This window comes from Hippoglossus hippoglossus, chromosome 14, assembly GCF_009819705.1.
Source record: "Hippoglossus hippoglossus isolate fHipHip1 chromosome 14, fHipHip1.pri, whole genome shotgun sequence".
In the NCBI taxonomy this organism is placed as follows: Eukaryota; Metazoa; Chordata; class Actinopteri; order Pleuronectiformes; family Pleuronectidae; genus Hippoglossus; species Hippoglossus hippoglossus.
Genome location: NC_047164.1, coordinates 1,082,777 through 1,110,749, shown reverse-complemented (window position 1 = coordinate 1,110,749; position 27,973 = coordinate 1,082,777). Strand labels below are relative to the sequence as shown.

The window sequence follows — 27,973 nt, the reverse complement described above, 5'->3', positions numbered from 1 at the left end:
TTTTTTTGTCTGTTTTTCTACTAAAACATATTATATATATTTTTAAATTCTTCATAACACCGCCAAACATTTGCTTCATTTGTGGGAACAGCAGGTTGAGACTGGGGGGGGGGGGGTGGTGGTGGTGGTGGTGGTGGGTACTTTGAAATGCTTCTCTACACGCTGTCGGCCGGCAGGTCGGGGATGCTGCTCTTTGCTCGTGTGAAGAACGCCATCTTCTCTCTGGAATCACACGGAAGGAGGAACTGAAGGTCAGTGCATGAGCCGAAAAACAGAGTTCACAAGAAGGTCTTCAACTTTTACTGAGCAACAGCACGAGGGGATTCGTTCTGATGGGATCTGTGGCCGAGCTGGTTAGCTGGTTAGCTGGTTAGCTGGTTAGCATCAGAGGTGAGAGGACCAGATGCAGAACAAGAGTTAACGTCGCTGTTGTTTTTGTAAAATCACAATATTTCTTTGACATTGTTAAGAAAACTGTTGTTAATTCTAAAGCTATGAAACTAAAGCTAAATCTTACATAAAGCACCTTTAAAATCAACACTCCAACTTGTTTATACCTTAAAACAGCAGTTTGATCAAAATGAGTTTGATGGTTCACTGAACGTCTGTTCTTGCTCTTTGTAAAGTGGCTGCAGGGGGCGCTATAGCGGATTTCCTGCTCGGACACACCTGAGGAGCATGGGACCTGAGCTGCTGTCTCTCACCTGAAGGTCTGGACCTCAGGAACCTCTTTGCGGCTCTGGCCCCTGATCTTGTGGACGTCCTTGGCTGCTGCTCGCATCCTCTTCTCCACTCGCTTCTCCTGCAGCTGCTCCTCTCGAGTCTGAACAGGAAGACGACCAGAGACGTTCAGCTCAGACACAGGAAGTGGAGGAACTTTCTGTTGACTGATTCCACGCAGGACGGTCACTCACCTGTTTCTCCGCCTGTTTGAGGAGGATGCGGAAGCGTTCGTCTTCTTGGACCCAGGCGGGCAGCTCTCTCTGGCCCAGTTGTCTCGCCTTCTCCAGCTGCGTCTTCAGCTCCCGCAGAACCCGCAGCTCCTGCGCCAGCCGGGTCTGTCGCGTCCGGGAAACCTGCAGGTCCAACTCCAGGTCCATGGACGTCCGCAGGAGCCCGTCCAGACCTTTGACCTGCACAGGAGGCTGCAAGGGCATAGAAAAATAACTATGAACAAAAATAACGAAGAAATATGTGACTAAAACATTCACTGGAAGGATGAAGGAGGAGGGTGAAGAGGAGGAGAAGAAGAAGAAGGAAGAGGAAAAAGAGGAGGAGTAGAATAAGGAAGAGGACGATTCAGAAGAAGAGGAGAGGAGCAAGAAGAGGAGGAAGAGGAATATGAGGAAGAAGAGAATGAAATGGAGGAAGAAGAGGAAGAAGGAGACAGGTATAGAAAAGTTGTTTCCACCTTCTTCATGCGCATGCTGCGTCTCTCGGAGGCGTTTCTGACAAACGGCGACTTCTTGGAGAGGGTGGAGCTGTCGCTGTCACTGCGGTTTATCTGACAAGAGAAGAAGAAAACAGAGTTAAAACCGTGATGTTTCACTTCTGCTGATGACCTCATCGTTGACTTCATCGTTGACTTCATCGCTCAGCTGGTCTCTCACCCTGCAGATGTACTGGCTCTGAGGTCCGGGGGAGAACGTCTTGGAGCGGATGATGGTGTTCCCTCTCATGAACGGGTTCTGCTGGTGGACGTCCGGGCGCCGCTCTTTGGGCCGGACCACGGAGCAGTGGTGGGATGAGGACAAACCGTGTACACTTGTCTCCTTGTTCACCTGGAGCAAGAAAACAAAGCAGTGACGAAGACGATGAGGAGCAGATCAAAGTTTTATTTATCGTTCAGATAATCACGTCACCGAAGTTTAAGTTCCATGAATCAAAAGAGAGAACGACACAAGATCTATTCTCCAGTTTGACATTTCCTCATATGATTATTTAACGTTGGTTGAAAACTGCATTTTATTTCAGTTTCTTCTCTGCACCTGAGGTTCATGACAATCTGAGATGAAACATTCACTGACTCACTCTTTATTTCCTGGTTTTTACGAGGTAGTTAAAAGACAGTTACCTTCTCTGGGATCCGTGCTGCTGTCGGATGAGGAGGAGGAGGAGGAGGAGGTTTAGTGGCCTCCTCTTCCTCGTCCTCTTCCTCCTCCCCCTCTTCCTCTTCTTCTGCTTCCCATTGGCTGCTGTCGGGATAAAACTCATCCTCCTCCTCCTCCAGAGGCCCCACTCCCCCCACGCCATTTCCTTCTTCATCATCAAACAGGTCGGCCTCCAGCGGGTCGCCGTGCCTAAAGATTACCCACAGTTAGAAGATGAGGAAGACGAGGACAGGACGAAGAACTGATTCATGTTTCTGTTCAGATTAAATGTGTTTGTATGAAGAACTGAGGGAAACGATTATTTATAGTTTCAGTTTCTTTACTTTATTTAGGCCGATTTTGTGCAGTTACTTGTGTTTCGACCGTATTTAACATTTGAGAACTTCTTTCAGTTTCTGTGGTTAAATGAAAAAGATAAATTGTAAATGTTTTTCAGCACTAACTTCTCAAAAGGTTATAAAAAATGTCTAATTCATGGATCCAGATTTGTATTTGGATCGACACCACATGAAAAAAACATATCCCACGAAATTAAAGAAAGAGAAAACTATCTTCTGGATCCACCCACTGAACTGGATCCACACCAAACATCCTTCCACCAAGTTAACTGGGAATCTGTCTTCCTGCTGACGGAAGTGAAACTTGAACTTTAACAGACACTCACCACTCGTCGTCCTCAGAAGCTCCGACTGTGTCGCTGCTGGAAACACGCGTCTGAAACACATTCATATCTTTGTTGATTCTAAAAACTTGTAAAAGGTTCTTCCTGTTTCATGCAACATAATATTTTAAAAACAGGTTTTTATTTAATGATCTTTAAACAACACAGGACACAGATAATATTTGTAATAGATTAAAAAAAAAACTTTGTTAATGGATTTCTTTTGTTTAATAAGTTGATGAACTGGCCTCAATAATAAATATTCTAAAATCCTTTTTTAAACTTGTCTCTCATGGTGTCAAAGCTCTAGCGTCCACTGGGAGGCAGCCTGTCCCCCGTCATTACCCTGTCCGAGCCGCCGGCTGCTCTGCTCTCTTTGTCCTCCTTGTTGATGTCAGGCATGTAGGCGCGGCTCAGCAGGTTGTACCACTTTGTGCGTCTCTCATCCGAACAGCTGACATCAGCCAAACTGATCTGAGCGCCGGCCTGGAGAAAGAGGCCAGAAGGACGGAGGTTAGACACAACGAGTCCCTGCAGCTGAAAACACATGTTTATTATCTGTGTGATGGTTGAGAGTCTGGAGAGAAACTGGGAGGAAGAACAGAATCTGAATATTTTACATCTTTATACGTCAGTTACGGAGTTTGAGAGAAGCTGATCTGTTCACTACTACTCACTAGACACTCTTCGTGGCCCGACTTGCTGGTGGTGCACACGTCCACCCTCAGGGTTTTCTGGCGCAGTGCACCATGGGATATCTGCATGCCGAACACCTCGTTGATCTCCACGGCGTCTTGGGACGAGGAGCCGCGTGTTCGGAACAGGCAGCGGGAGGTCTCCACGCAGGGCAGCACCGCCACACGCACGTACCTGAGGAAGAGACGCAGGCAGCGGCGTTAGACCGGGCCACTTGGTCACGTGACGCTAACAGGAAGAGGTTCTGTTGTTTGTTAACCTCAGCGAACTTTCACCGTCAAACAAGCCTGAGAAGTAAGTAAACACTGTTCGTCTCATTCACACAAGCAGGTCTCTGTTGCCGGGTAGTTCGTGTATTTCTGCGTCTCGTCTTGTTTCTGATCTGAGAACATTGTTAAATTTTTTTCTTCTACACATTTAAAGTGACGTCTAATTAACACGAGCAAGAGTTCGTACAGTTTCTGGTCAGCCGGCAGACAGAGGGCGCCGCAGTTGGACAGCTGCATGACGTAGACGGTGAAGCGCTGGTCTCTGGACTCGTAGCGGAAGCCGAGCTGCACCTGAGAGCAGTCGGGCGCCAAACGCTCCTCGAAGGAGCCGAGGAGGAGGTCGGCAGGGAGGCCCGGCCTGGAGGGAACACAAACACACAGACAGACACGTATATCATGAATATTATATTATTATTAAAGTAAAATGTGTATTTATACACAGATAGGATGTATAGAAAAGAAATTTGCAGAGTTTCAATTAAATCAGCATCCGAGAAAAGGCCAAGTTCATTGCACTGAATGTTCGTGGTCGTACCTGCGCTCTGAAGGCTCGTACACGCCGCTGTCCCCGGCCACCGACTCGTCAGACACCGCCGAGGACACGCCCATCTTCTTCGGCACTGGCCCCGTCCCCCGCAGCTGAGGAGCCGAGTCTGAAAATCAAAAAGAAACAACAGTTAAGATGCATATTAGTGATAAATAAAGATAATATTCTCTACACATCTGGTGATTTTCTTTATTTTTCTTATAAACACGAGAACGTAGTAGAGATCCGGACCAACATGAACAAACCGGACCTGAAACAAATAACATCTTTGTCCGAACCCAGCCCGTCAGACTCGGACCAGGGACACACACTCTACTGTACACAGACACAGTGACTGCTCCCTGTCTGTGAAGTTAGGGAGGAACATGTTGAGAGCAGAGAGCGAACTGGAAACCAGACACCTCCTCGTCCAGCTTTCACCTGCAGCTGCGAGGAGGAGTCACGTTCAGCTCCAGACTTCACCTGAGCCTCCGCACGGTTCATCCTCAGTTCTTACAGAGGTCACAACAAACCACCACTTTCATTTTCACTCTCTGCCGCGTAGTCACACTGTTGGTCACACAAACGTTTTCAGTTCACTGTGACACAGGAAATCCTCACACTTCAGAAGCAGACATTGATTTTACATTATGAAATATAACCTCACACAGACTCCAACTCCATGACACTGACACATTCCAGTTTCAGAACATCCCTGTTGCTACGGTTACACCAGTTTTCCAGCCTCTGAATCAGAGACTTGTGTAAACTGGTCTCGCTTTGGTTTGAAAACTCTGGGTTTGTGTTTGAGTCTGAACAGAAACTGAGACTTTAGTAAACGATGACGCAGACGTTCTCTTCCTGATTGGTTCTCATCAGTCACGTGACTCGACGACCAGCGGTGAACACAAAGCGTCGCTAACACTTCCTGTCAGTTACACTTCCTGTCGGTAACAGTTCCACCTCGTCGTCCCTGCTCTGAGTCTTCACCTTCACTGTTCCTCCTTCAGAGGAGTTTCTGTTACTAAGCAACCAGCTGCAGAGGAGATGATCTACTTCCTGTTTACACCACGTGACCAGTGGACGTGAATGGTCATGTGACAGAAACACACTCACTGGGGATCCAGCTGTAATCCAACACCTCTCGAACCTTCACCTCCTCTCTGCCGTCAGGTTTCACTCACCCTATTCAATTTCACACACACACACACACACACACACACACACACACACACACACACACACTATTCCTGGTGTCCTGCTTTCCAATAAAGTTGTAGCGTTGAGAGATGAAGCTGTTACATCACCTCGTACACCCCCCCCCCCTCATTAAACTGCAGATAATTCATCCTCATGTTATTAACTGGAGATCTCTTCTGAGCCGTTATCCCCCCCCCCCGTCTCCCTCCCAGCGACTGAGCAAAAATAGTTTTACTGCCGTCGAGATGCGACAGTAGAAAGTCGCCCGCTGGTTTAATGATGACTCACATTTTATGGTATTATTTAGTTTTATATGGGTCATAACTCATCTTCATCATTGGTGTATTGTGATGAGTTTTCTGTGAGGAGAGTAACTGTGGATCAGCTCTTTAAAAAGTTTGGAAACTTTAACCTTGTAAACTTAATTGTTGCTCTCGTCCTGACTCGGAGCGTAGACTGTAAATAAAGATGGACGACATGACAGCTCCCACAGTGAAGTGAATCATCTGGATCTCCTCCTGGTGGCCGGCTGCAGCGCGTGATCTTTATTTACAGTCTACGTTCTCGATGATGATTATTTCCACTGTGAGGTACTGGTTGAAAAACACAACACAGGATATGGGTCTACAAACTTCCTGTTCACCTTTGACGTCCCCGCTAAGCGAGGTGTTGACATTCTGCTTCCCCTCCAGCCCCCCGGAGCCCTCGTCCTGCCGCTGCTCCTGAGCGTCCAGGCTGAGCTCCAGCTCTGTGAGCCGACTGTGGAGCTCCAGGTCCAGGCCTAATCCGCCGGGCCCCGTCTGGCCCGCAAATGTCTCACCGGACAGGAAACTAGTGTCTGTGACCAGCGGTGAGCAAGGCGGCGACAGCGAGGAGAGGGACGAGCGAGGCGATAAAGAGCTCATGGAGCGAGGAGTTTCTGAGAGTCTGAGGGCCTGGATCCTGGACGGCCCCAGCTCCGCTCCTCCGCCCCCTGCGCTCCCTCCAGCTGAGCTTCCCGTGTCTCCTCCCGTTTTGCCCTCGGGCGTCACAGCGTCCCTGCCCCCACAGCCCGTCACCACTTCGTGCTCGTGGATGGTGGTGATGGAGCTGGAGGGGCGGTAGCCGCCCTGGCCGCCCTCCTGCAGGAGGCTGTCCAGTTTGTTCTGGAAGTCCGGGTCGGCCAGCTCGGGCTGCTCCAGGTAGATGTCGGTGAAGCTGAGCGAGGAGGTGGAGCCCAGGCTGGAGGTGGTGGCGAGGGAACCGCGGCTCGACGTCAAAGATCCTCGACTGCTGCCGGAGGAACAGGACAGGGTGCTGGCTGAGAGGCTGGAGGGAAGAGCGAGAGAGAAACACGAGTGAGAATCTAAAGCAGCTTCACACACACAGTGAAACCTTCATCATGATGTGCTGGTGTGTGAATGGGTGAATGAGACACAGTATAAAGTGGTTCACAGACTCATCGCTGCTGTTTGAACTGATCAGTAACTAAAGCAGCTGGTTTGTTACAGGAACACAAAGATAATGTCGACCTTTTAGTTTGAACCTGGAAACCAGCAGAGGGAAATATTTAACATGTACGATTCTTACTGCAGGTTTGCATCATCTGAAAATATGATAAAAACCTCCTGAGGATCGTCGGAGCTGAATTTAGATGAAATGAGATTCACTGAGGGATGAGAACAGTCGAGGACAAACCACGCTTCATGTTTAACAAATGTTTGGTCATTAAAGGTTAAAGGTTTTAATCTGCCCTGAACGTCAAAGCTCTTTTCAGCATCTGTTTTCACACTGATGAGGGTGTACGACTGAAATCTGTTCAATTAAAGAGGTGATTAACAAAGTAATCGAACAAATTAAATGATCAAGAGTTAATTTAACACTGAAGCCGTTTCTTTTACACATGAACTTTTGGGGTCCTTCCACAGAAGAACAGGGACATGTGGGGAACATTCAGAGATTCAGAGCAGCAGGAGGCCGTGGGAACACGTCTGCACTTCACTTTATGTCTAAAGCTGAAATGAGTAAGACCTAGAAATGAAGTTCCAACGGTTTAAAGAGGTGAAGCGATTTAACAGCTTTAACAAAGAGGAATCCTATGAACAGACCTTTTCAGTTGAGTGTGCAGTGTCGTCGCGAGTCGAACCATCTCCTCCAGCTCCCGGACCAGTGTGTTTCTTTTGCAGTGGAGTCGCAGCCTGAAACGACAAAAGAAAAGTTAAAACCTTTCTCTGATAACGGAGCGTCTTCATTTCGTCGCTCTGCTGTTCAGGAAGATTCAACGAAAAACACTTCATCTCTGCCAACGCTGGAGGAGAGAGCGGCTGAGAGGACGACAACGAATGAGACACGGCAGCAGCAGCCGCCGCCGCCGCGGTGTGTTCAGGTGTCACCGGTGTGTTGGAGCTTTGTTTGGAGGAAACCGGTCCATTAACAGCTGATAATATGATCCACAGGAAACAAAGAGGAGATCGGGTCACAGAGTGCAAGTGTGTGTGTGTGTGTGTGTGTGTGTGTGTGTGTGTGTGTTTCCTGTCACATAATTATTCCTCTGTTACGCTCGTGCACGCTTCTCAGCCCCGAGACAAAGACGTGATGAAAGTGAAATCTGCTCAAAGTTTCTACAACCGTCCAAAACTGTTTTTTCATTCTCTGACATTTCTCCTCATGAATCAAGGTTTTGTATTTTGACAGATTTGAGATGTTCAGACTTTACAGTGAATAACTCTGGATTCTTTTGCTTGATGGTTTAACAGATTCACCAACGAGTCCAGTTCAGAGTCATTTATGTTGAGCAGAACATAAATATATTTAATTATATTCAGTTCATCTTTGAGTCAAAGAGAACAAACTTTATTTGATCCTGAAAATCAAAAAATCTACACATTTTCCTTTTACAAAAAATCTGTGACGCTTTCAAAGGCTCTGAAAACCTAATTAGTGAACCTCGTGTTGAGGAATGTGTGTGTGTGTGTGTGTGTGTGTGTGTGTGTGTGTGTGTGTGTGTGTGTGTGTGTGTGTGTGTGTTGTTAGTTTAGTTGCATGAAGGACATTCTCCACGTTCGTCAGTCTCATCATGACCTTGCACTATTCACAGCGGAGCCTCTGATTGGTCAGAACACCTGAAAGCATCTGAGTGGGTGTGAAGAAAGAATTAAAAGACGGACTCAAGGTTGGTGAACGTGACATTTTCGGTGTGTGCGCATATTTCTGGTGTCAGCGGGAGAACGCTGGACTACAGGGCTTCCCTTTATGACCTGGCCCGGTGGCGTGTCGGGTTTCAGGATCAGGAGACGGGACACAAAGAGCAACTGAGCTCAGGTGGAGTCTGACCTGAACTCAGAACAACCAGAGTCCTGTTAGAGGAGGAGGAGGAGGAGGAGGAGGAGGAGGAGGAGGAGGAGACGTGCTGGTTCTGGTTTGATGACTTTTAGGGAAGGAGAAAGGAGGATGGAAGATTTAGGAGAGTAGAGAACATTTTAAAATTTTTTAAATGAAAATTACTATTTAAATCAATAAAGCAACTATACAGATGCAGGTCTTCATTTAGCAGGAGTTGACTTCACGTCAGGCGACCAACAGGCTCTGCAGCTGTTCAGCTGGATATTAACTCAGCAGCTGATGGTCTGATTTCTATCAACGGCAGAGATAATGACTCTCAGGCCGATCGTGGATGTGATTTGGTGCGTGAGACTGAAATGAAGAACTCAAACCTTTACTGAGAACCTAACGGTGGAAAGTTTACATGAATCCTCTGGCCCAGCCGCCCCCTCACCTCTCGGTCAGAGCCTTGCTCTGGTTGTCTCTGGCGGCCTGCAGGTCTCTCTCCAGACGCTTCTTCTCGGACTCCAGCTTCTCGGCGTCGTTGGGCTCCAGCCGGTGACGGGGCCTGACGTACTGCAGCTCCTTCAGCAGCTCCTCCTTCTCGTTGATGAGGATGAGACGGTCTCGCTCGGGGTCCAGCAGCCCCGGCCACGCCTCGCTGTCCAGTTTGGCTATCTGCACCTCGATGGTGGCGATCCTGTGTGAGACGAGGAGAAGGATGGTGAGCGTGAAGGCCAGAGACACACACACTCCTCACTGTCCTGTCAAAGTGACGCCTACCTTCTCTTGGCCTCCTCGTACTTCAGACTCAGACGAACCTTCTCCGCCAGTTTGTTGCTGCTGGTTAGGAACTAAAACAAACAACATGAGGTAAATGTTAAAACACATAAATTCACTGACACGATTCAATGAAGAGTCTGCAGAGGAAACGAGTTCTCAGAATCTGAATAAACAGGGAACATGTACAATACATTCAATTTAAAGCTAAAAGGAATAAAAAAGCTCAAAGCTCCACACTCACCTCTGCAGGGATGTCGGTCTGAGAGCCGGCGTCCGAGTAGAGCCGCGGGATGCACAGCTCGGAGTTGGCGAGCGAGGGACTGCTGCCCCACAGATCCTGCTGCGATCCAGAGTCCAGCTGGAAACCGTCCTTCAGCACCGCCAGTTTCTGTATGGACACAAAGAAGATGAGACACAGTGGAGGGGAGTTGATGTGCGGAGACACCACAGACACCACAGACACCACTCGATCAATCTGAGGTCCCTGTGAGCTGCTCAGGTCAAAGGTCAAAGAAGCTCAACCACTGACGTCCTGAGTTGGAGTCACAGCAGCAGCCACAGTGACACGTTCATCTTTACGGCCATGATGATTTATCTGATACGACTCAGCGGCTGAGGAACAAACTTTATGGGGCAGAAACATAAACACCAACTGAACTGAAGCAGAGAAACCGACTCCTCAGTTTGTCCATCTCTCATTTGCCACCAAATCAGATTTGGTTTGATCCGGTTTCGAGCAGGACTCTTGAATCTACAGAACCAAACCTTGTTGTTGTTATTAAGAACTGTCATCATCAGGACCTGACTCAGCCGCTGGCGTGAGGCTGATTCTCTGGTTTAAGCTGGAAACTAACTTTTCAGGTTCTGAACAGAAATTAGGGTCAGAAACCAGAACTGAATCTGTCCAATAAGAGACGAAAAGGAGAATTTGTTTTATGCGACATAAACACACTGACATTATAAATGCACACAAACATGAAGACACACACTGAGCTGTCAGCTGCACATGGTACGGGGGGGGGGGGGGGGGGGGGGGGGGCGAGTGCACGGAGCAGATTATGTTTTATTGAAAACATTCTCCTTCCACTGACGCCAGAAGAACCTGCAGGTTTCTCTGATAAGATCTGGTGTTTTACATCAATATGGATTCACTGTATATGAGGGAGTGTATGTGGGTATTTATGACTGGTGTGTAATATGTTTAGAATATTAATGAATATATCTGGTATTTAAATTCTCCACATTATCTGTTTAATATGTCGAGCAGATGCAGAAGTTGATCCTGGAGAAGTTTGATTATTTTCTACTAAATAACCAGAAACACTAAACAGTTGATGCATCAGAAGCAAACGACGAACAGATTTCATGTTCGTCTCTGCAGAGAAAGTTCATCGTCCACCTGCCGCCGAGTCCCATCATGCATCTTTAATAACCTGCGCAGCCGAGGAGGACGAGTTCACACAGGAACACTGTCACACACAGTCGAGGAGGGAGGAGGAGGAGGAGAGAGAACTAGGTGGAGAACACCTTTTACACATCAGGACATGATGAGATGGATAATTATTATTATTTATTTCCTCAAGGTGTTTGTGTGCATCTTTATGTCAGTGAGTTTATGACAGATACCCAGATTCTCCTTTTCCTCCAGAATAAAAACAGATTAGTTTCTGGTTCCTGCAGCTTTGTTGAAGAGCTCATTTCACTAAAGAACCTTAAACCCGTTTGTTTCCAGCTTGTTTCTTGCTTTCAGGACAACTCCTCACAGCTCTGCCCCCCCCCCCTTCCACACGCAGTCATCAGAAACGACTGAGGTGTGACAGTTAAACTCCACCTGCCTCCTGCAGCCTCCACTCATCTCCATCACTACATCTGCCTCAGTGCGTCTGGCTCGTTTTCCTCCCGGCAGTAAAATGTAAAGTGTTTTAACACCAGTACAGATTCTCCTGAGAGTCGTCTGACGCCTTCTGTTCCTTCGCCTCCTTCGCTTGTTTATACTCCTCCTCCTCCTCATAAAGCCTCTATTTTACTCCCCCCCCCCCCATCATGAAGAAGAATCACTGCTTCTCTCTGCTCTTTACTGTCGAATGCTGCAGAGTCAGCCGATCGTTTATCATCCTGCAGATTTCAGCACTTTTCACCCGACCAATAAAACTGAAGAGGAAACAAGCGCAGGACGAGAAGCTCCACACGAACATGCAGGCCGCATCTTTTATTTTGTAAATAAAACCTAAACCAATCCTTTTATTTATTGTATTTAGGCTGAGTCTACTTATTCTTTGTTTCCGTGGCGACGACTGACTGTACCTGCATGAGTTCCTGTTTCTCCTTCTCTCCGGAGCTGATGGCGTCTCGGATGGTGCGGACCTCGCTCAGGATGGCCTGCGCCTCCTGCAGCTTGAAGCCGTACGGAAAGTTCGATACCTTCTGGTCGATCCTGGAGGAACGAGGGAGGGGGGTGGGGGGGTGGTTAACAACAGCATCTTATCAAAATATTTAAATCACATGATGGTTCAGTGTAAATGAGAAGATGTTTACATAGGGAACTGGGTCAGTGTCAGTTGGTGATAAACAAACACCAACGCTGTAACCGCAGCATTTTGATAACGAAGTCAACGATCACACGCCATCTCTCCTCACGAACAGTTTCCAAACTTTCTGAGTTACTGTTCGTAACGGACTGAAAACTGTCGAGCAGCAGGAAGGGTTATTCATTTATTTTATAAATACATATTTGAATGAGAACATTTAAATCTTTATCTGTATTGAAACAGTGTCGGAGGTTTGAATTTTATGGGACTTGGCAGAGAAGCTGCATGTTTCATTCCTGTTTGGAGCTGCAAATATTAAATGATCCCAACAAATTTGACAATAAATTAATAATTTACAAGAAAATCAAACACTCAATTGATTAAAGTGCCACGTCGGAATAATCACAAAAACTATTTACTGAAAATTCACGTAAACATCATCAAGTTGGAGCAACTACTCGGAAAATTGGCAAAAATTTGGTCCAATATTTTTGACGTCATTAACTCAGAAACATGGCGAACAAAAATAAATGTTACAAACCATTAATAATGACTATTGTCGTCTAATTTGTAGAGTGACCTGGATAAGTTGTGTATATATATATATATATATATATATATATACATACACAAATGTTTCTCCAATCCGACTTAAAACAACACAAAGACACAGGTAATTTGGATTATCTGAGGAGCACATGAATGCATCATGAATCAAGAAGAAGAAAATAACGTTCAGTGTTATTCTTGTAACAGATCATTTCTATAAAGGGGATTTTATAGAATCGTTGCTCAGGTGACTCAGGTTGGACTGTGTGTCGTTGGTTTCAGGTGAACATGAACAGTTGAGAACACAATCAGATGTTTGTTCAGTAACTTAAAGGTAAAGATCAGATCCTGGGACGACCCGGGAAAACAAGTGTCACAGGCAGCGGTGGCAGCCGCGACTATGTAAACTCTGTCATCGACAAGTCATGCATGCATCTGAATAACAGGTCCTTCCACATTCTTCAGAGAGGGAAGAGGGGGAGGGACGGAAAGAGAGGAAACAAGGGAGAGAGAGAATGAGGAAGCGAGCGAGGGAGCGAGGGAGGGACTCGTCTGCATCAGACGAAGGAGCGATCGTCTCCGAGACTCAAACATGAACCTTGTTATTAATGTTTTAATAAATGAAATGACAATGATCTACAACAAACGCTGAACACATCAAAGTATCAGATTAACGACTGTCGGACGAATGAATGTGGAATTAAACATTTAATTTGTTTGAAATGAGAGAAAAGTGAATTCATTGCAGATTCAGTCTTTATTTTGCATCTTGAGAAGCAGCGGCTGCGTCTCCTGCTTCAGAAAACTAGATAAACGCAGTGACTCAATCTGGAGATGCACGGAGACCTTTGACCTCTGGGGTTGTTCACGTGTCATGTGAATGTACAGAGCACACGGCCAGAAGTATGTGGACACCGCTTTAGACACAGTGTATTTACTTCCTGTCTCCTGCTTAGTCTGGGTCGGATCTTAATGGTTTGAACTGGAGAAGAACCAGTACAGATATTTGGGCTGATGGGCACCAATCAAGCTGCATTGTGGGAAGTGTAGAATACACAGGTAGAGCCTGACCGATTTATTGAAGAGCCGAAATAGATCAGCCGATATGAGTCTTTCACAGTATTTATGTTGGATGTGAAAACTTGTATTTGACAGATTACAAAGATTCATATTTTATCATAAGAGTTTGATAATCTTAGGAGTCATTAACAACTATTACAAAATATATTTATCAGCTGATATATCAGGATCAGAAAATATTGGTCGAGCTTTATTAATCTTGCTGTGAATCCTAAGTAAGGCACCAAATGTGGATTCATCCGCCGCTGGAAATAGTCCCCAACAAATGCACAGTTGATTTTTCAAAAGGGTTTGAAAACGACATCTAAGAAATTAAATACATTTTTAAATATATATATTAGCCGATATCTCAGTATCAGGGATTTTTCTACTCCCTAATATGGACATCGGGCCTCATCAGTCGTACTCTGGTCTGAACAGTAGAATCAGAGCCGCACACTGTTCCTGTTCTGTGATCAGAAAACGTCACACTCCTCCGCTCCGGTATTTTCTGAAATCTTATCAGGAGCCGTGTGCACAGCAACATTCCAGCCCGGGCCAATTCGTATTTCTGCAAACAGTGATTGGCTTTCGTGCAGCATCTGGTGACTGTAACAGGAGAGGAAAGTCGCAGAGGAATGTGGTCCAACCGCTCTGCCTCAGCTACTCTTTAATCCTCCTGACACCCTCGCTGGGCTGAGCGAGGGAGGACAAACACACCGGACATTCCTGCTCGACTCTACTTCGGACCATCAGCCCATCTACGCAAACTCCGAATCAGCGCCGGCCTCCTCCCGAGGCTCGGAGCGCTCTCAGTCAGCTGAGGTGTAGAGGCACCGTAGGTCAGGTGGACTGGGTGTTTCCTCTCACATCCACATTCCTGAGCTGCTGCGCCACTGGTGTGTTTATGGAGGTGTTAGTGTTTAATGATCTAATGGAATGTGTGATAATGCTCCGGCAATAACTGAGGCGATAAGCGGCGGTTTACTGCACGCTCAAATCCCAGAGTGACATTTTTTACAAGTTCTGAACGGCGTTCAGCAGGAGCCGCAGCGGAGGACGTCTCAACGCCTTCATCTCGACTGTACGACGCTATTCCCACGATGCCTCAGTGATCATGTCACAGACGACTGATTAGGAAGAATGAAGATAAGAAGCAGGCAAAGATTCCTAGAGACACGTGTCATGTTCGGGATTTGAGCTGAAAAATAAATCATTCACCCTCCTGCGGATGTGAGGTCTGTTTGGACACCGGGACAGAGGCGCAGTTGTGAAATCCCAACAGCACGTAGAGGGTTTCCTGGCTGTGCCGTCAGTCGGACGCCGCACACGAGGTGTCGAGCGTCACGTTCCTGTCGATTCTATCACCTGCTGCCATATCCATCAGATTTAATCATTTGAAGGATTTCTGTTGCTTTGAGCTTTCAGGGCTGTTCACGCTTGTAATTTGTATAAAAGGTTCAGTCGTCTTGAATTATGGGAAAATGTGACACATTTCATCAGTGGCATTTTAAAGACTAAACAATTTAATTGATTATTCAAGAAAAATAATAATAGAGATTAATCAATAATGAATCAGCCCAACTATTCACTGTTTTATGACATTTTAACACAGACATAAATTAATGATGCTTGATACTGACATGTTTCACTTTAACTCACAAAAAAATCTGTCCACTAATTAAAAAAAATAAACTAAAAAATGGAAATAATTATTACTTTTTCGGACTTTCTGAGCTGACAATTTATTAATTCTAATAAAGAAATATAAATCTATGACATAAGCCTTCCTGAGGAGGCTGGTGAACTCGCTCAGTCTTGCTCCTCACAGGTTCTCAGCAGGAAACTTCAGTGGAAGGTGTTTGTGAATCTAAAGTCTGAGGGAAGGTCACACTATCGTTTGTTATTCAAGTCCGACTCTGACTCTCTTACTTTGCTCATAAAATAAAATTAGGAGCGCCGGTCACCGACCTCAGCGTGAGGATGGAAGCTCAGAGTCGACAAATACATCTGTTAACTCGCCCTTGAGCAGGAAGCTGAAGGTGGAGGAACCTGCACCTACGAACCACAGACAGCCACAGGATAGAGTGTGTGTGTGTGTGTGTGTGTGTGTGTGTGTGTGTGTGTGTGTGTGTGTGTGCGTGCGTGCGTGCGTGTGTACTTACTCTCTGAGGGTCTCGAAGCCTTGTTCTTTGAACTGCAGCTCCTGCTTCATACAGGCCAGGTCCCTCTTCAGCTTGTTCACCTGAGACACGACGAAGAGGAGGGAAACTGTCAGGGTGTGGGACGATTTGAAGAAGAAGGCTGCGGATGTTTTTATATTAATAAACCTCGTGAAGAAACTAAAACTGTGTGTGAGGCGATTAACAAACTTCTTTGTGCTTAAATCCTACGTTTGATAAAGTTGCATCTCGTAATTCGTCTGAACGGAGAAAGTATTAAAATGAGGAATCCTGAGTTTCTCTACTGTCTGTGGATCTCAGCTCAAAGGTCATTGGTTCCTACTGACGGAGAAAGATGTGATGTCACCTCTGAGATGTCCACAGGATATTTAATCATTTTCTTTCACGTCTTTGTAAACTCGATATCTTTGGGTTTTCAGAACTGTCAGACGTGGTTAAATACAGATCAATCAGTGATGAATATAAAACTGATCTTCAGGCCTGGGGACAGTTACTGTGTGTTTAACAGATCTGGGATCAGCCAACAGGAGGCAGACGAGGAGGCTCTTACCCGACTTTTAGATGTGGCTATTTCCGCTTTCAGGATATCGGGGTCGTACTTGCTGGAAGACGATGATCTTGAATTCACTGCAGAAGAAAGATGAAGAAAACAAACAGTCGTGTTAAAAAGGCTCATTCTTTATATGTTCTCTTCTCCGGACGCAGATGTTCCAGCAGATTTATGGATGAAGAGGTCGTTTCACTTCCTCAAAAGGTCAAAGTGAATTTCATTCAGTCACAAACTGATTCAGATTCAATGATCTAATCAAAGATTCAAACATCTGCATATTTTTGTTGTGTTGATTTAAAAAACATCACAAGGGAAAATCTTGATCTCACTTCTAAAATCCTGATTCTTATTTCATCCAGAATCCTGCAGCTCTATCATGAATATGTATAATGAACATTATCTTTGCGTGGGGTCGATTCACGAGTGTGTTACTGAAACCTGTGCTTTTATTAACTTATATGTGTGTTTGACCTCATGGATACACTTTGCTCATGTAGCCGTCAGATCCAGGTCGAGCTTCCTCCCTCGCCACGGTACTTACAGCTGGTCTGCGACGTCGTCTTGTCCCTCCACGCGTCGTTGAGCTGCCGGTACTCCTGCTGCGCCAGCCGCAGCCTCTGCTCCTTCACCTGGTAGATCTCCTTCTGTGCGCTGAGGGCGTCCCGGGCCACGGCCAGGTAGTCCCGCAGCATGGCCTCCTGCTCCCGCTGCCACTGGGCCCGCGGGTCCTCCAGCTGGGTTTTCTCTGGAAGGACAGGAGGGGGAGAGGAGGGTGAGTGGAGGATGACGAAGAAGAAGAAGAGGAGGAAGAGGGGGGTGTTTCTGTTGTTGATTGGATTTCGTAAAGACGTGAACTCACTGGTGTTGTGGTCGACATAGTAAGCTCCAACGTGGGGGTCGTACGCCTCCTCCCAGCCGATCGGCAGCTCATCCCCAATACAGTCGGCAAACGTCAGAGGCTTCGTCTGCCTGAAGAAACAGAACCAGGCACAGATTCAGAGTCAGTTTCCTCTCCACTGTGATTGACAGCTGAATATCATGTCAGTCATCACCACAGTATTTGACTGAGTGGTTGAAACAGCTCATGACCACGATGTGTGTGAGTTCATCAAAAGCATAGAACCATTGTAAGGTCGATTTATTAAGGAAGTCAGAAGAGAAAAACCTGCGTCCAATCACAATGAGAGAAAAGCATGAATTAACATCTCCATGTGTTTAGTTTGAGAGGTTAAAGAAACATTAAATAATCCTGCAGCTATAATACAAAACGTGATATTATAGATGTTATTATACACAACTTCACTTCTCATGAAGCCAAACATTAAACCACACATAGGGACAAGTTTGTGAATTGGGTAAAAGATGGATTTATCCAGACTGTTGTCTGAGAGCTGTCTCAGGAGGAGGAGGAGGAGGAGGAGGAGGAGGGTGTGTGTGTGTGTGTGTGTGTGTGTGTGTGTGTGTGTGTGTGTGTGGGGGGGGGGGGGCTGGGGGTGGGTTGTCTGGTGTTTCAGTGAGTCCTCTGTTCACCTCGGAGGAGGGGGGGGGGGGGGTCTCTCTCTTGTCGGTCACAATAGGAGGAAACAGACCCGTGGCATTCCACAGGCAGCACAGACACATCGCCTGGAGGTTTCTGGGGCAACCCTCGACCTCACAGCGGCTCCACTGCAGCCGCCGCTAGAATCAACCACCTTTACATTTGGGTTTGATGCAACCGAGTTCAACCAGACATGAGGGCCAACGTCAGCCAGGCTAATAAGTTTCATATTTATGTTTGCAGATATGAAAACTTTTGTTTTACTGAATAAACAAGGCAGAAACGATGTGTAATTTTGTTTTCTTGATAACGACTTGATTTTATGCTGCTTTCAGACATGAACTGAACCACAGACATGTTCCTGACGTGTTCCTCACATGTTCCTCACATGTTCTGCAGGTTCTGTGTGTGAGAACAAATGTCTGAGTCAGTGTCTCTGGATCTTCTCCTGCAGCCTCCTGGTAAAGTGTCTGTAAAACACTGATCTTTCCACAGCAGAGTTTATACGTCATGTCCGGCCTCCTGCTGCTCTACAGGCTCCGCCCCTCGCCTGGATGTTCCCACATGTTCCTGTTGGTGTGAACGAGTCGGACCCGACAACCTGCTGCTGCTGCTTCACAGACACTAACTACAGGAAATGTTTTCAGTTCAAGTCTGAAAACAGCTTTAGGCCAATATATCCGTATGGTTCTGGGCTCTAGTCGTCATCAAGCTACCTGTTCTCAGAGTGCCGGGGCTCCGTCGGCCATCGCAGGCCCTTTGAGCTCTGAGGCTGTGAAGCTCAAGTGGCTATTGAATGACTGGCGGTGAAATGGAGGCCGGGCCGCTGCTGCCAGCTGGTCCTTCGCTGAGAGGGAAACCGGCGAGTTGAGGTCAGCGACTCCCCTCCGCCCGGCGATTAGAGGACAGGATTTAGCGGGTGAGAGGAGAGAGGAATCAAATAATGGGATGCGGACACCCAGCCAGCCAACCAGCCGGCCCTTTTTTTCTCTGGGATCAGCGTTTGGCAGAAAGCTCCCCGTCCTCCAGAGCTAAATTTAGAGCAGAGCTGAGGGGATCTTCTCTGGGCCCCTTTCATTATTCATCAGCTGAAAAAGGAGCCAGTTCGGCAGCGAGTGGCTGCTCAGTGTTTGTGCATCTGCAGCCACGAAGCACCGGAGGCAGCAGAGGAGAGTCTCACTGTGACGCTGCTGCTCGTTGTCTCGAAGGATCGAATCAATCCTTGTGTGAGAATTGAATTTTAAAACTGTCATTTACTATGTTGTAATTCATTATCAGCCTGGGGGGGTGGGGGGGGAATCACAGGAGTTATAGTTGTCAACAAACACATCAGGAAACATTTATATTTGCTTATAACTCCAATTAAATTAAATCTTAGACCATTTATTTCATGTTTAAATGAAACTTGAAAGACACCATCTTTGAGAAGCATTTATTTAACGTCTAATTTTATTCTTTAGTTTGGTCCATGTCCCATCTGCTAACATGGAGGAGGAGGGTTTTGTGACATATGCTGCAGCCAGACACCAGGGGGCGATGGAGAAACTTTGGCTTCACTTAAGGGAGACGGTTAAAGGTGGAAACCTTCACACGTGCACAACACACACACACACACACACAATAAAACTTCCAAACCTGTTAGAAGTTTTATTTTCTCTTTCAATGTAGTTTTTTTAAATACAAATAATAAATCAGCCCTGTTGAGAAGTTAAGAGATTAAAATAATAAACGTCAGCCTGAACCGTCACCTGATTGATTGATTATCATCCATCTAGTGAAAACTTGTCAGCGAGGATTGTTTAATCTTCTCTGTGGCTCCAGATCAAATACCTTCTGGCTGCTGGTTGGTATGTTCTGTGTTTCAGTCCAGAGGTTTAATGTCACATGACGCTCTGCGTTGGTTTTTAAGAAGCTTATTCTGAGACTAAAAACTCTGCCAGAGAAAAAAAAAAACCTGAATTCTTTGATGTTTTGGCATCAAAGTGGTCGAAAACTGATTGTGGGATATTAATTCTGGTTTTCACGTCGGCCTTTTGAACCCCCCCCCCCCACCCCCCCCCCCCCCCCCCCCCCCCCCCCCCCCCCCCCCTCCCCCCACCGACATGAGCCGAAACAGAGTGCGCACACACGCACAGACACACACCTACACAGGTTCTACACACGGAGGTAAACAGCTCCTGCTCTAATGCAAACTGACAAAGTGTGCGGCGGAGAGCAAACACACAGGGAGTTGAGCTGCATAGCTGAGTGTTGAGTCAGAGAAATGCTCGTTCAGAGCAGCATATAAATTCCTCCGCTGGAGTAATGAGGCTTCGGACAGTTAACAGCCGCTCAAAGTCCAACAGCAAAACTATCACATGCTCAAATAATAATCAATAAAGCTAAAAAAGAAGAGCATTTATCATTTTGAATAAACTACAGCAGAGGTTCGCCTCAGTTTGTCTTTGTCATGACGACGGCGTGTAATCTGACAGATAACATTCCTTTCACCTGATGATTCAACGCGCCGCTGAAGGGCGGAGGGATGATATTACTCTGAGGAATTTACAAGAGGCCGGATTTCTTTCTCTGGAGACAGAGCGTCATTCTGCAGGAACGTTTAATTAGAAGAGAGGATAAATTGAATAATAGAAATGTTTCTCCCGGCTCTACGTTTGCATTTTTTCTTCATAATTCATAAAAAAAGAATCATTAATATCTCTACAATCTTTACGATCTAAGCTAAAATGTTGTTCGTCAATAAACCATAATAAGTAAAGTACTGAGATTGTGTCATAAATTGATAAAATACAAAACTTTGACCTGTTTTCTCATCAGATTTTTCTAAATAAACACAAAAACATATTGAACCAAAAGATTAGAAACTTAATATTTATTAACTCTCCAGAGGTTATTTGAACTATGAACCTTGTTTCGTTTTCAGATGTTTCTCTCTGCTCCTCTCTCACGTGACCACTCGTTATCAACTGGTTTTTCATCGCACATAACGAGACGTGATCGCAAGCGTACGACACAAAGAGCTAGAGGTTAAGTGTGAGTTTATGATTCACAATCTAAACTTCCTGATAATCTAAATAAAGGGTTGTTATCTTCTGTAAAGTTTTCAGAGAAGTAAACAGGTCGACTCAAAACAGAAGAGATGAAATCAGATTGAACCTGGACGTCCTGTACAGCAGCAGGTACTTCAGCTATTCAAACACAGAACATTGGATACGTGCGACTGTTCCTCTGACGGCCCCGGGCAGGAAAACGAACACACACACACACACACACACACACACACACACACACACACACACACACACACACACACACACACACACACACACACACACACACACACACACACACACACACACACACACACACACACACACACACACACACACACACAAAGCTATCAGTGTCAAAATAAAGCTGGCCGTCTTTCTTCATTCCGAACAGTCCGACAATAATGGGAGATTTTTCACATGACTGCAGCAGTGGATTCAAAGCTGACGGCTCCATGAATCTTTTTCTTTCTTCTCTTTAACACAGAACTTTTCTGTCGTACACGATCAAATCCAAGCGTCAGTGGTTCTGAACCCACTGACAACAATAAAAGTAAAATGCATGTTTTTTGAGGCCCAACAGGAGGAATTGATTTTGCTGACACGTTAATCCCAAACAAACTGAATCACTTGAAATATCAGCCGTGAGGAAACGAAGGAGCAAACGATGAAGCGTCATCGGCAAAGAACTTAAAGTAAGAGAAATATAGTTTCTTCATCTGCGTGGTCACTAGAGGTTTGGACATGTCTCGATTCTTAGATGCATCGCGATGCGGACGTGGACGATTCTGCATCGATGCAAAGACAGAACATAATCGATTCGTGTTGTCTGCCACGTTCATTGTTTTAGCTGCTTTCCACCGCTGAATAATTCTAACACCGCTGCTTCAGGACAGACGCTCATTAAAGGTCCGGTCGTCCTGTGTCTCTGTCGGAGTCGGTTTCCTCCTCACCCCCCCCCTGACCTGCGCTCACTTTACACTTTTACAATAAACAGGACACGTACAGGACTGACATTTACGTTGTGTTTGTTTGATTCTCTACAGTTTATGAGACACATGTTTAAACCTGCTACACAACACGAGACGTGACACAGTCAGGACATCAGGGTTAAAGTGAGCGGAACGATCAGGAGTCATGATCCGACATCATCGATTAATAACTAATACATGTGATTATCAGTTTGTGTGTGAGGAGGGACAGAGACAAGCAGACACACGCAGACAGAAGAAAAAAGATTATGACTCAACGCTGTGTTTTAACTTCATTGTTGGAGAAGAAGCGACTTCCTGTTTATCCAGGAACATAAATATGAATTCATCAGGTTTTTATAAAGATCACTTCTACATGTTAGTGATTAGAAAGCATCAGAGGAGCAGAGTCACTTGTTGACCTGCGGAGTAATGAGCCTCAGTGCAGTGGCGATGAAAAAGCAGGCGTGTGCAGTAATATTGAAAATTGTGGATGTGAGACATTGAGAAGCATCGAGAATCGTTGACTTCTGAATCGTTATGGAACCGAATGGTGAGGCTAGTGGAGATGCACACCTCTAGTGGTCCAAACAAGTAGGACTGACTTTGACGATTGGAAACATTTAAATAATCTGAACCATGATGTGAAATGTTTGAATCTGTAACATGTGAAGAAGACAAACACATGATTGGTCTCTGGCTCAAATGTAGCTGAGGTGGATGTGTTCAACCCCCCGTAGATGTTCTGCTGCCAACAGGTGGCACTGTGACGACACTGAACACTTGAGAATACTCCAACCTGCATGATGACGAGTGGCTCTTCTGACACGCCCCCTCAGATAAAACGAGAGCAGAAACCGTCATTTCCTACTCGCTCTGGAAGCAGCTGACCAATCACAACAGAGCGGACCAGCCGACCAATCAGAGCAGACCGGGCTTTATCAGGAGGGGGGGGGTCTTAAAGAGACAGGAGCTAAAACGTAGTGTTAGAGACAGAGGCTGAAGAGAGGAGCTGCAGCGATCGACAGAATGAGGAGAAAGATGTTTCCTGAACATTAGAGCATGAAAACATTTTACAGTAATAACACTAATTAAAATAAACCACCTGAATACGAGCAGAATGACTTCTCTCATTCCAGGTGTAAACGGCGTAAGAGAAAACCGTCGCTCGCTTCTACACTTCCTCTGAATTGTTGTTTCTTTACTAGAACAAATACAATTCAAAACACAAAAGGGTTAAATTAAAATAAACAATCTGTAGACTTTACTGTTCACTTTTGAATTACAGCATCATTTGTTCATTCGGGAATGAAAACCCCTGGTTTACAGACTCTGCTTGTGTCAGTGCGTGTTCCTGCCTCAGTCTTTCTGCCGTTGTTGGTTACGTATTTTAAAAACTACACTGCAGCTGTGCCTCTGTTCAGATGCTGGTTAACAGTTTGCAGGGCCTCATGCTGCACTTCGACCTCGTGCACCTTGGCAGGCGGTGAAAGGGATTTCAGATGAATCGGGCCTTTGGCTGCAGAGTGTGTGCGCCGCTCGGTCCTTCACGTCGTGTGTGTTTCAGGAATGTGTTGTGTGTTTGTTTGGAAAGGTTTTCTCCCTTCGAGTGTTAAACAACACGAGGAATTTAACTAAGAGGAGAAAGTCTTAATTCCACTCGCCATCTTTTAGACCTGTGTGAGAACGGAAAGCCAAAAGGTCCGTCGCATCACGAGCCAAATTACAGGCTGAGGGTCACATGATCAATCAGGATACAGGACATTTTGTGGCAGAGAACTGACAATTCCAGCGAGGAGCCGATTTAGTCAGATTAAATACCTGACGTTCAAATATATGCAAACCATCCAACCATTTGCATCTCAGATACTAATCACTTCCTGTTGTCAATGTCAGTGAGTTATTCTGACAGTTGCATAACAAGTCCATAGAACTGATGTGACAGCGCTGGAAACCTGCATCGAGAAGCTGTCGCTGCGGAGACGAGGAAACGATCCAAACCGCAGCTTCAGTTCACAGAGAGAGATGAGAACAGCAGCAAACACCAGCAACTTAGTGAAACACCTTTTTAAACGTGGGCTTCAACTGTAGGAATGAAAAGCATCTGACACCTGAGTGCAATGTCCATTATCAAGCGTTAAAATCCTGTGATCCACATCTGAAGAAGCAGCAGGAGATTGTCCAGGTCAGACTCGTTCACTGTGAATTCAATCTTATCTCTTGTCTTCTTATCTATTCTTCTTTAATTTGATGAACACAAAACCAAAGTGGATGCAACGGCAGGTTTTCTATATTTAAGTAGAGAAGAAAAAGATAAAACTCTCAACAAAAATAAAAAACTTGAAAACATGAAACAAAATCCTTTTACTAAACTGAAAAATAAACCCAAAGCTAAAATAATTATGATTTTATTCTGTTTGTGTTAAGATATTTGACGTTTGTCGCCAAATTAAGACAAAAAAAACCCTTTTATTAAGGATTAAAGCTGATTCTGTTCGTCTTCTGTGCAACTTCATGTAAAACACAGTGACAAAGAAAAGCTAAGTCAATGAGAAAAGAGACCGTTACTGACTCACAGGAGAGAAAAAACAAGCCCTGAGCCTCTGAATTCCAGACATAAGCCATTAAAAGGATTTGGTGTCAAAGTCCGAGGGGTCTTAAGTAACTGGTGAAGATGAAAAACGAGTCTCTGTGAAAATCTGGCCTCCCCATTAACACGGTGTTTTGGTACAAGTGGGTCTGTGTTGAGCAGCGCCGCATGCTTGGTACTCTAAGCCTATTACACTGATGTATTTCTATAAGAGGGGGGGGGGGTGTAAAAAAAGAGGTAACTCACACCTCCAGACCTGAATTCAAATTAGAGGAACGAAGATGAGCAGGACGTACCTGCAGCTAAAGAAGAGAGTAAATCCAGTTTTCAGGTTCCATCTCCACCTGAACATGTATTTGTGTCTTTAATTAGAAACGGTTTCTTCTCGTGTTCAGTTACACGAGGCATCTATTGCACTTGTGTCCGTCCTGTGAGACGAATCCTCACATGGGACTTTTTTAAATCTTTGTTTGAGTGAGTTGAAAAAGTAAAGCTTAATTGTTCTGACAATCAAGAGGCGTCTTTCCCAAAAGGTTCCTCAGACGTGGTCCAGACCAACGGACCAAAATCTAGTCCGACCAGAAGAGGAGTTCTGGGTCTGGATCAAACTGAACATGGTTCTGTTCCAGAGTGAAAACACTTGTTTGGAGAGTTTGGACTTTTGGACCAATCACAGGAAGTAGAGACAGAATTAAACAGTACAAGAAGAAGAAGAAGAAGAAGAAGAAGAAGAAGAAGCTGCAGTCTTCACCTCTGATGATATAATGTCTGAACCACGAGGACGTTCATTTTCCTGGTCGTTACACTATATATATAATTTTACAGATATTCAAATGAAGACAATTTTTTTCCATGCTCTTAGTTCAAAGACGTAAATTAACACAAAAGCCAAATTGACAACAGCTCAACACAACACACACGCGGTCTACTAACCAATCAGAGTCAAGTATAGGTAGACGCAGCCCACGTAGGTGACGTAAAACAAAAGTTATCATATCGTCAAACATAGACACTGAAATGATCGATTTTATAAGCGAACTGATAAATCAATCTGCCTCTGACTCGTTATAACACAAGGAAACTTCTTCATTTGTCCGACTAATTCTCCAAATCTCACAGATATTCAAGTCTTTAAATCTTTACATTTAAGAAACCAGATGCAGCTGAGGCACCTGTAGCTTCTTCATCAGGAACGTACAGACGGGACTTTGAATGGGACGAGACACAGCGTTGCTCTAGTTATGATGCAGAGTGTGAGACCAGCTGCATGAAGCACAGGTTTAGTGATGAAGAGCGATGAAGAGCTGAGTCGTGATGAGAGCAGAGGCAGAAAACTCTCCTGCACAAATTCCTCTTATTTGACCTTGAAGCCGAGTCTTTGTCCTTTTGGTGAATTTACTGAATACGTCAGTGAGATCTCGGGGGGGAGGGCGGACGGACAAGACGTTCCCTCTCAGTGTGCGCTCGGCTCATAAGTGATGTCTCATTAGCCTTGAAAGGGGAGAAGGGCTCCTCTGTTTAATTCAATGGAGGAACAACCTGTTCAAAATCATTAGGAAAAAAACTAATGGTGACCGAACGACAGGAGTCAGTGATTTGAAAACCAGAGGAGAAACAAGACTTCTCTTCAATGTGGGGATTTACTTATATAAACTAAAGAGTCTGAGTAAAGACTAAAAACAACTCGTCTCCAACTTCCTCTTGTACAAAAACTACAATATTTCAAATACAATCACTTGAGTCAGTGAAGAAGTGATCGAGGAGTGAAGCCGTGGAATCAAGCTCCCACTGATTCACCCGATCCACCAATCACGTGTCAGCTCGGGCAGACGATAGCCGATTGGCTCCAGAACTGACCTGAGCCAGGACATACGACAATAACGATCACCCCTTCGTACAGCTAGCATACAGCCGCTTGTTATGCAAGTTATTCACGTAAAATGCACTGGTATCGGCGTTTGGTATCTGCCGATACACAAAGTCATGCTATCGGAATCTGTACAGGGAAGGGACAAATGGTATCGGTACTTGTTTCGGCCGATACTCACACTCCAGATAACGGAATCGGTATCAAGAAGGGAAAAATGGTATCGGTACTCGTATCGTACAGTTTGCAAAGTCCAGATATCGTAATGAATATTGGGAAGGGATAAACAGGCTTGGTATTCAGTATCGGTAAGGGACACATGGTATCGCTACTCAGTATCGGCCACTACGTGAAATCCAGGTATAGGAACTGGAAATTGGAAGTAATATATTTGTATCAGCACATCTCTACGGTAACGAGCGGTTAAAACGATTAATGTAGATAAATCAGTGAGTGTTGTGACGATGAACCAAATATGAATATGATGTCATCACTACAGTCTCCATAGTGATGGTGTGCAGGGGTCACGTGTGTGTTCAAGGTGACCTGCGGGAGGTCAAAGGTCACGCTACCTGTCTCTGGGGTCGATCCAGCTCGTGCACTGGTTGATGTGGTCGATGTAATAGACTTTTCCATCGAAGTCTCTGGCCTCCTCCCAACCCTCAGGTAGTGGCAACTCCTTCCTGGGCATGTCAGGCGAGTCTCCATGTAATGAACCGCTCTGTGCTCAGAATCCTACCAGCGAGAAACCATCACCTTCATCTTCCTCTTCATCGGCGCCTCCTCCCGAAGCTCCAGGTCTGCGCGAGGAAGGAACGACGACCCGTGATAATCCGGAGAATGTCCCACAGGAGGAAGAAGTTCCCGGCTTCACTGCGGCTTCGACTCGCTCCTGGAACCCGCTCGAGGTGTTTCTGTCTCCGCAGCTTTGCGCATGTTTCTGCAACTTTTCTCCAAAACCGGGAGGGAAACTTTTCCTCTGCGGGAGATTATCCACGGTCCACGGAGCACGGCCGGTGCCGCCGCCGCCGCTGCTGCTCCGTGAGTCGGCTTCAGCACTCAAACTTCCCCGCGTCCTTTTAAAAAGTCCTCGGAGCTGCGGTGGAACCCCGCGGGATGTGCGGTACAGCTCGCGGTGTGTTTCCAGACAGCTCCCCGTCTACAGCAGCTCGCAGCCCGGGCTCGCTCCTCCGTCCTCCTGCCTACAGGCCACCATGTTTAGCAGCGGTAACCGATGCTAGCCGCCAGCCGCGGGGCAACGAACAGCGCCGATCCCCGCCGAACACACGGAGGCTCCGGGCCGATCCTCTGCCGCTAAAATCCGCTAAAGTCTGCGGGGAAGTCGCGTGAGAAGTTGCTCGGTGAACCGTGGAGAAGTACCCGGGGAGGAGGGACGCGGAGCGGCGATGAAGTCTTCACGGTCCCGATCACTTCGGCCGGTCCACCGTCAATCACGTCAGCCACCGCAACACGCTTCCGCCTGGCTTTTCACAATAAAACGTTTGTTGACAACTTCACAGTTGGACTTCCGGTCAGAATAAAA

General features: G+C 45.9%; 1 protein-coding gene across 1 annotated transcript; it reads right to left on the bottom strand.

The window, feature by feature from the left end:
• On the bottom strand, positions 1-27,973 carry wwc1 (WW and C2 domain containing 1). Its single transcript, XM_034607487.1, has 22 exons — positions 27,003-27,973; positions 17,275-17,384; positions 16,957-17,160; positions 16,416-16,492; positions 15,848-15,927; positions 11,851-11,980; positions 9,788-9,934; positions 9,547-9,617; positions 9,218-9,463; positions 7,551-7,640; positions 6,107-6,771; positions 4,273-4,390; positions 3,925-4,095; positions 3,450-3,642; positions 3,118-3,258; positions 2,776-2,825; positions 2,075-2,300; positions 1,611-1,781; positions 1,412-1,504; positions 915-1,145; positions 705-823; positions 1-222 (listed from the first exon to the last, which is right to left on the bottom strand). Exons 1-22 carry the CDS (start codon positions 27,119-27,121, stop codon positions 156-158), a joined length of 3,519 nt encoding a protein of 1,172 aa, XP_034463378.1. The 5' UTR covers positions 27,122-27,973; the 3' UTR covers positions 1-155.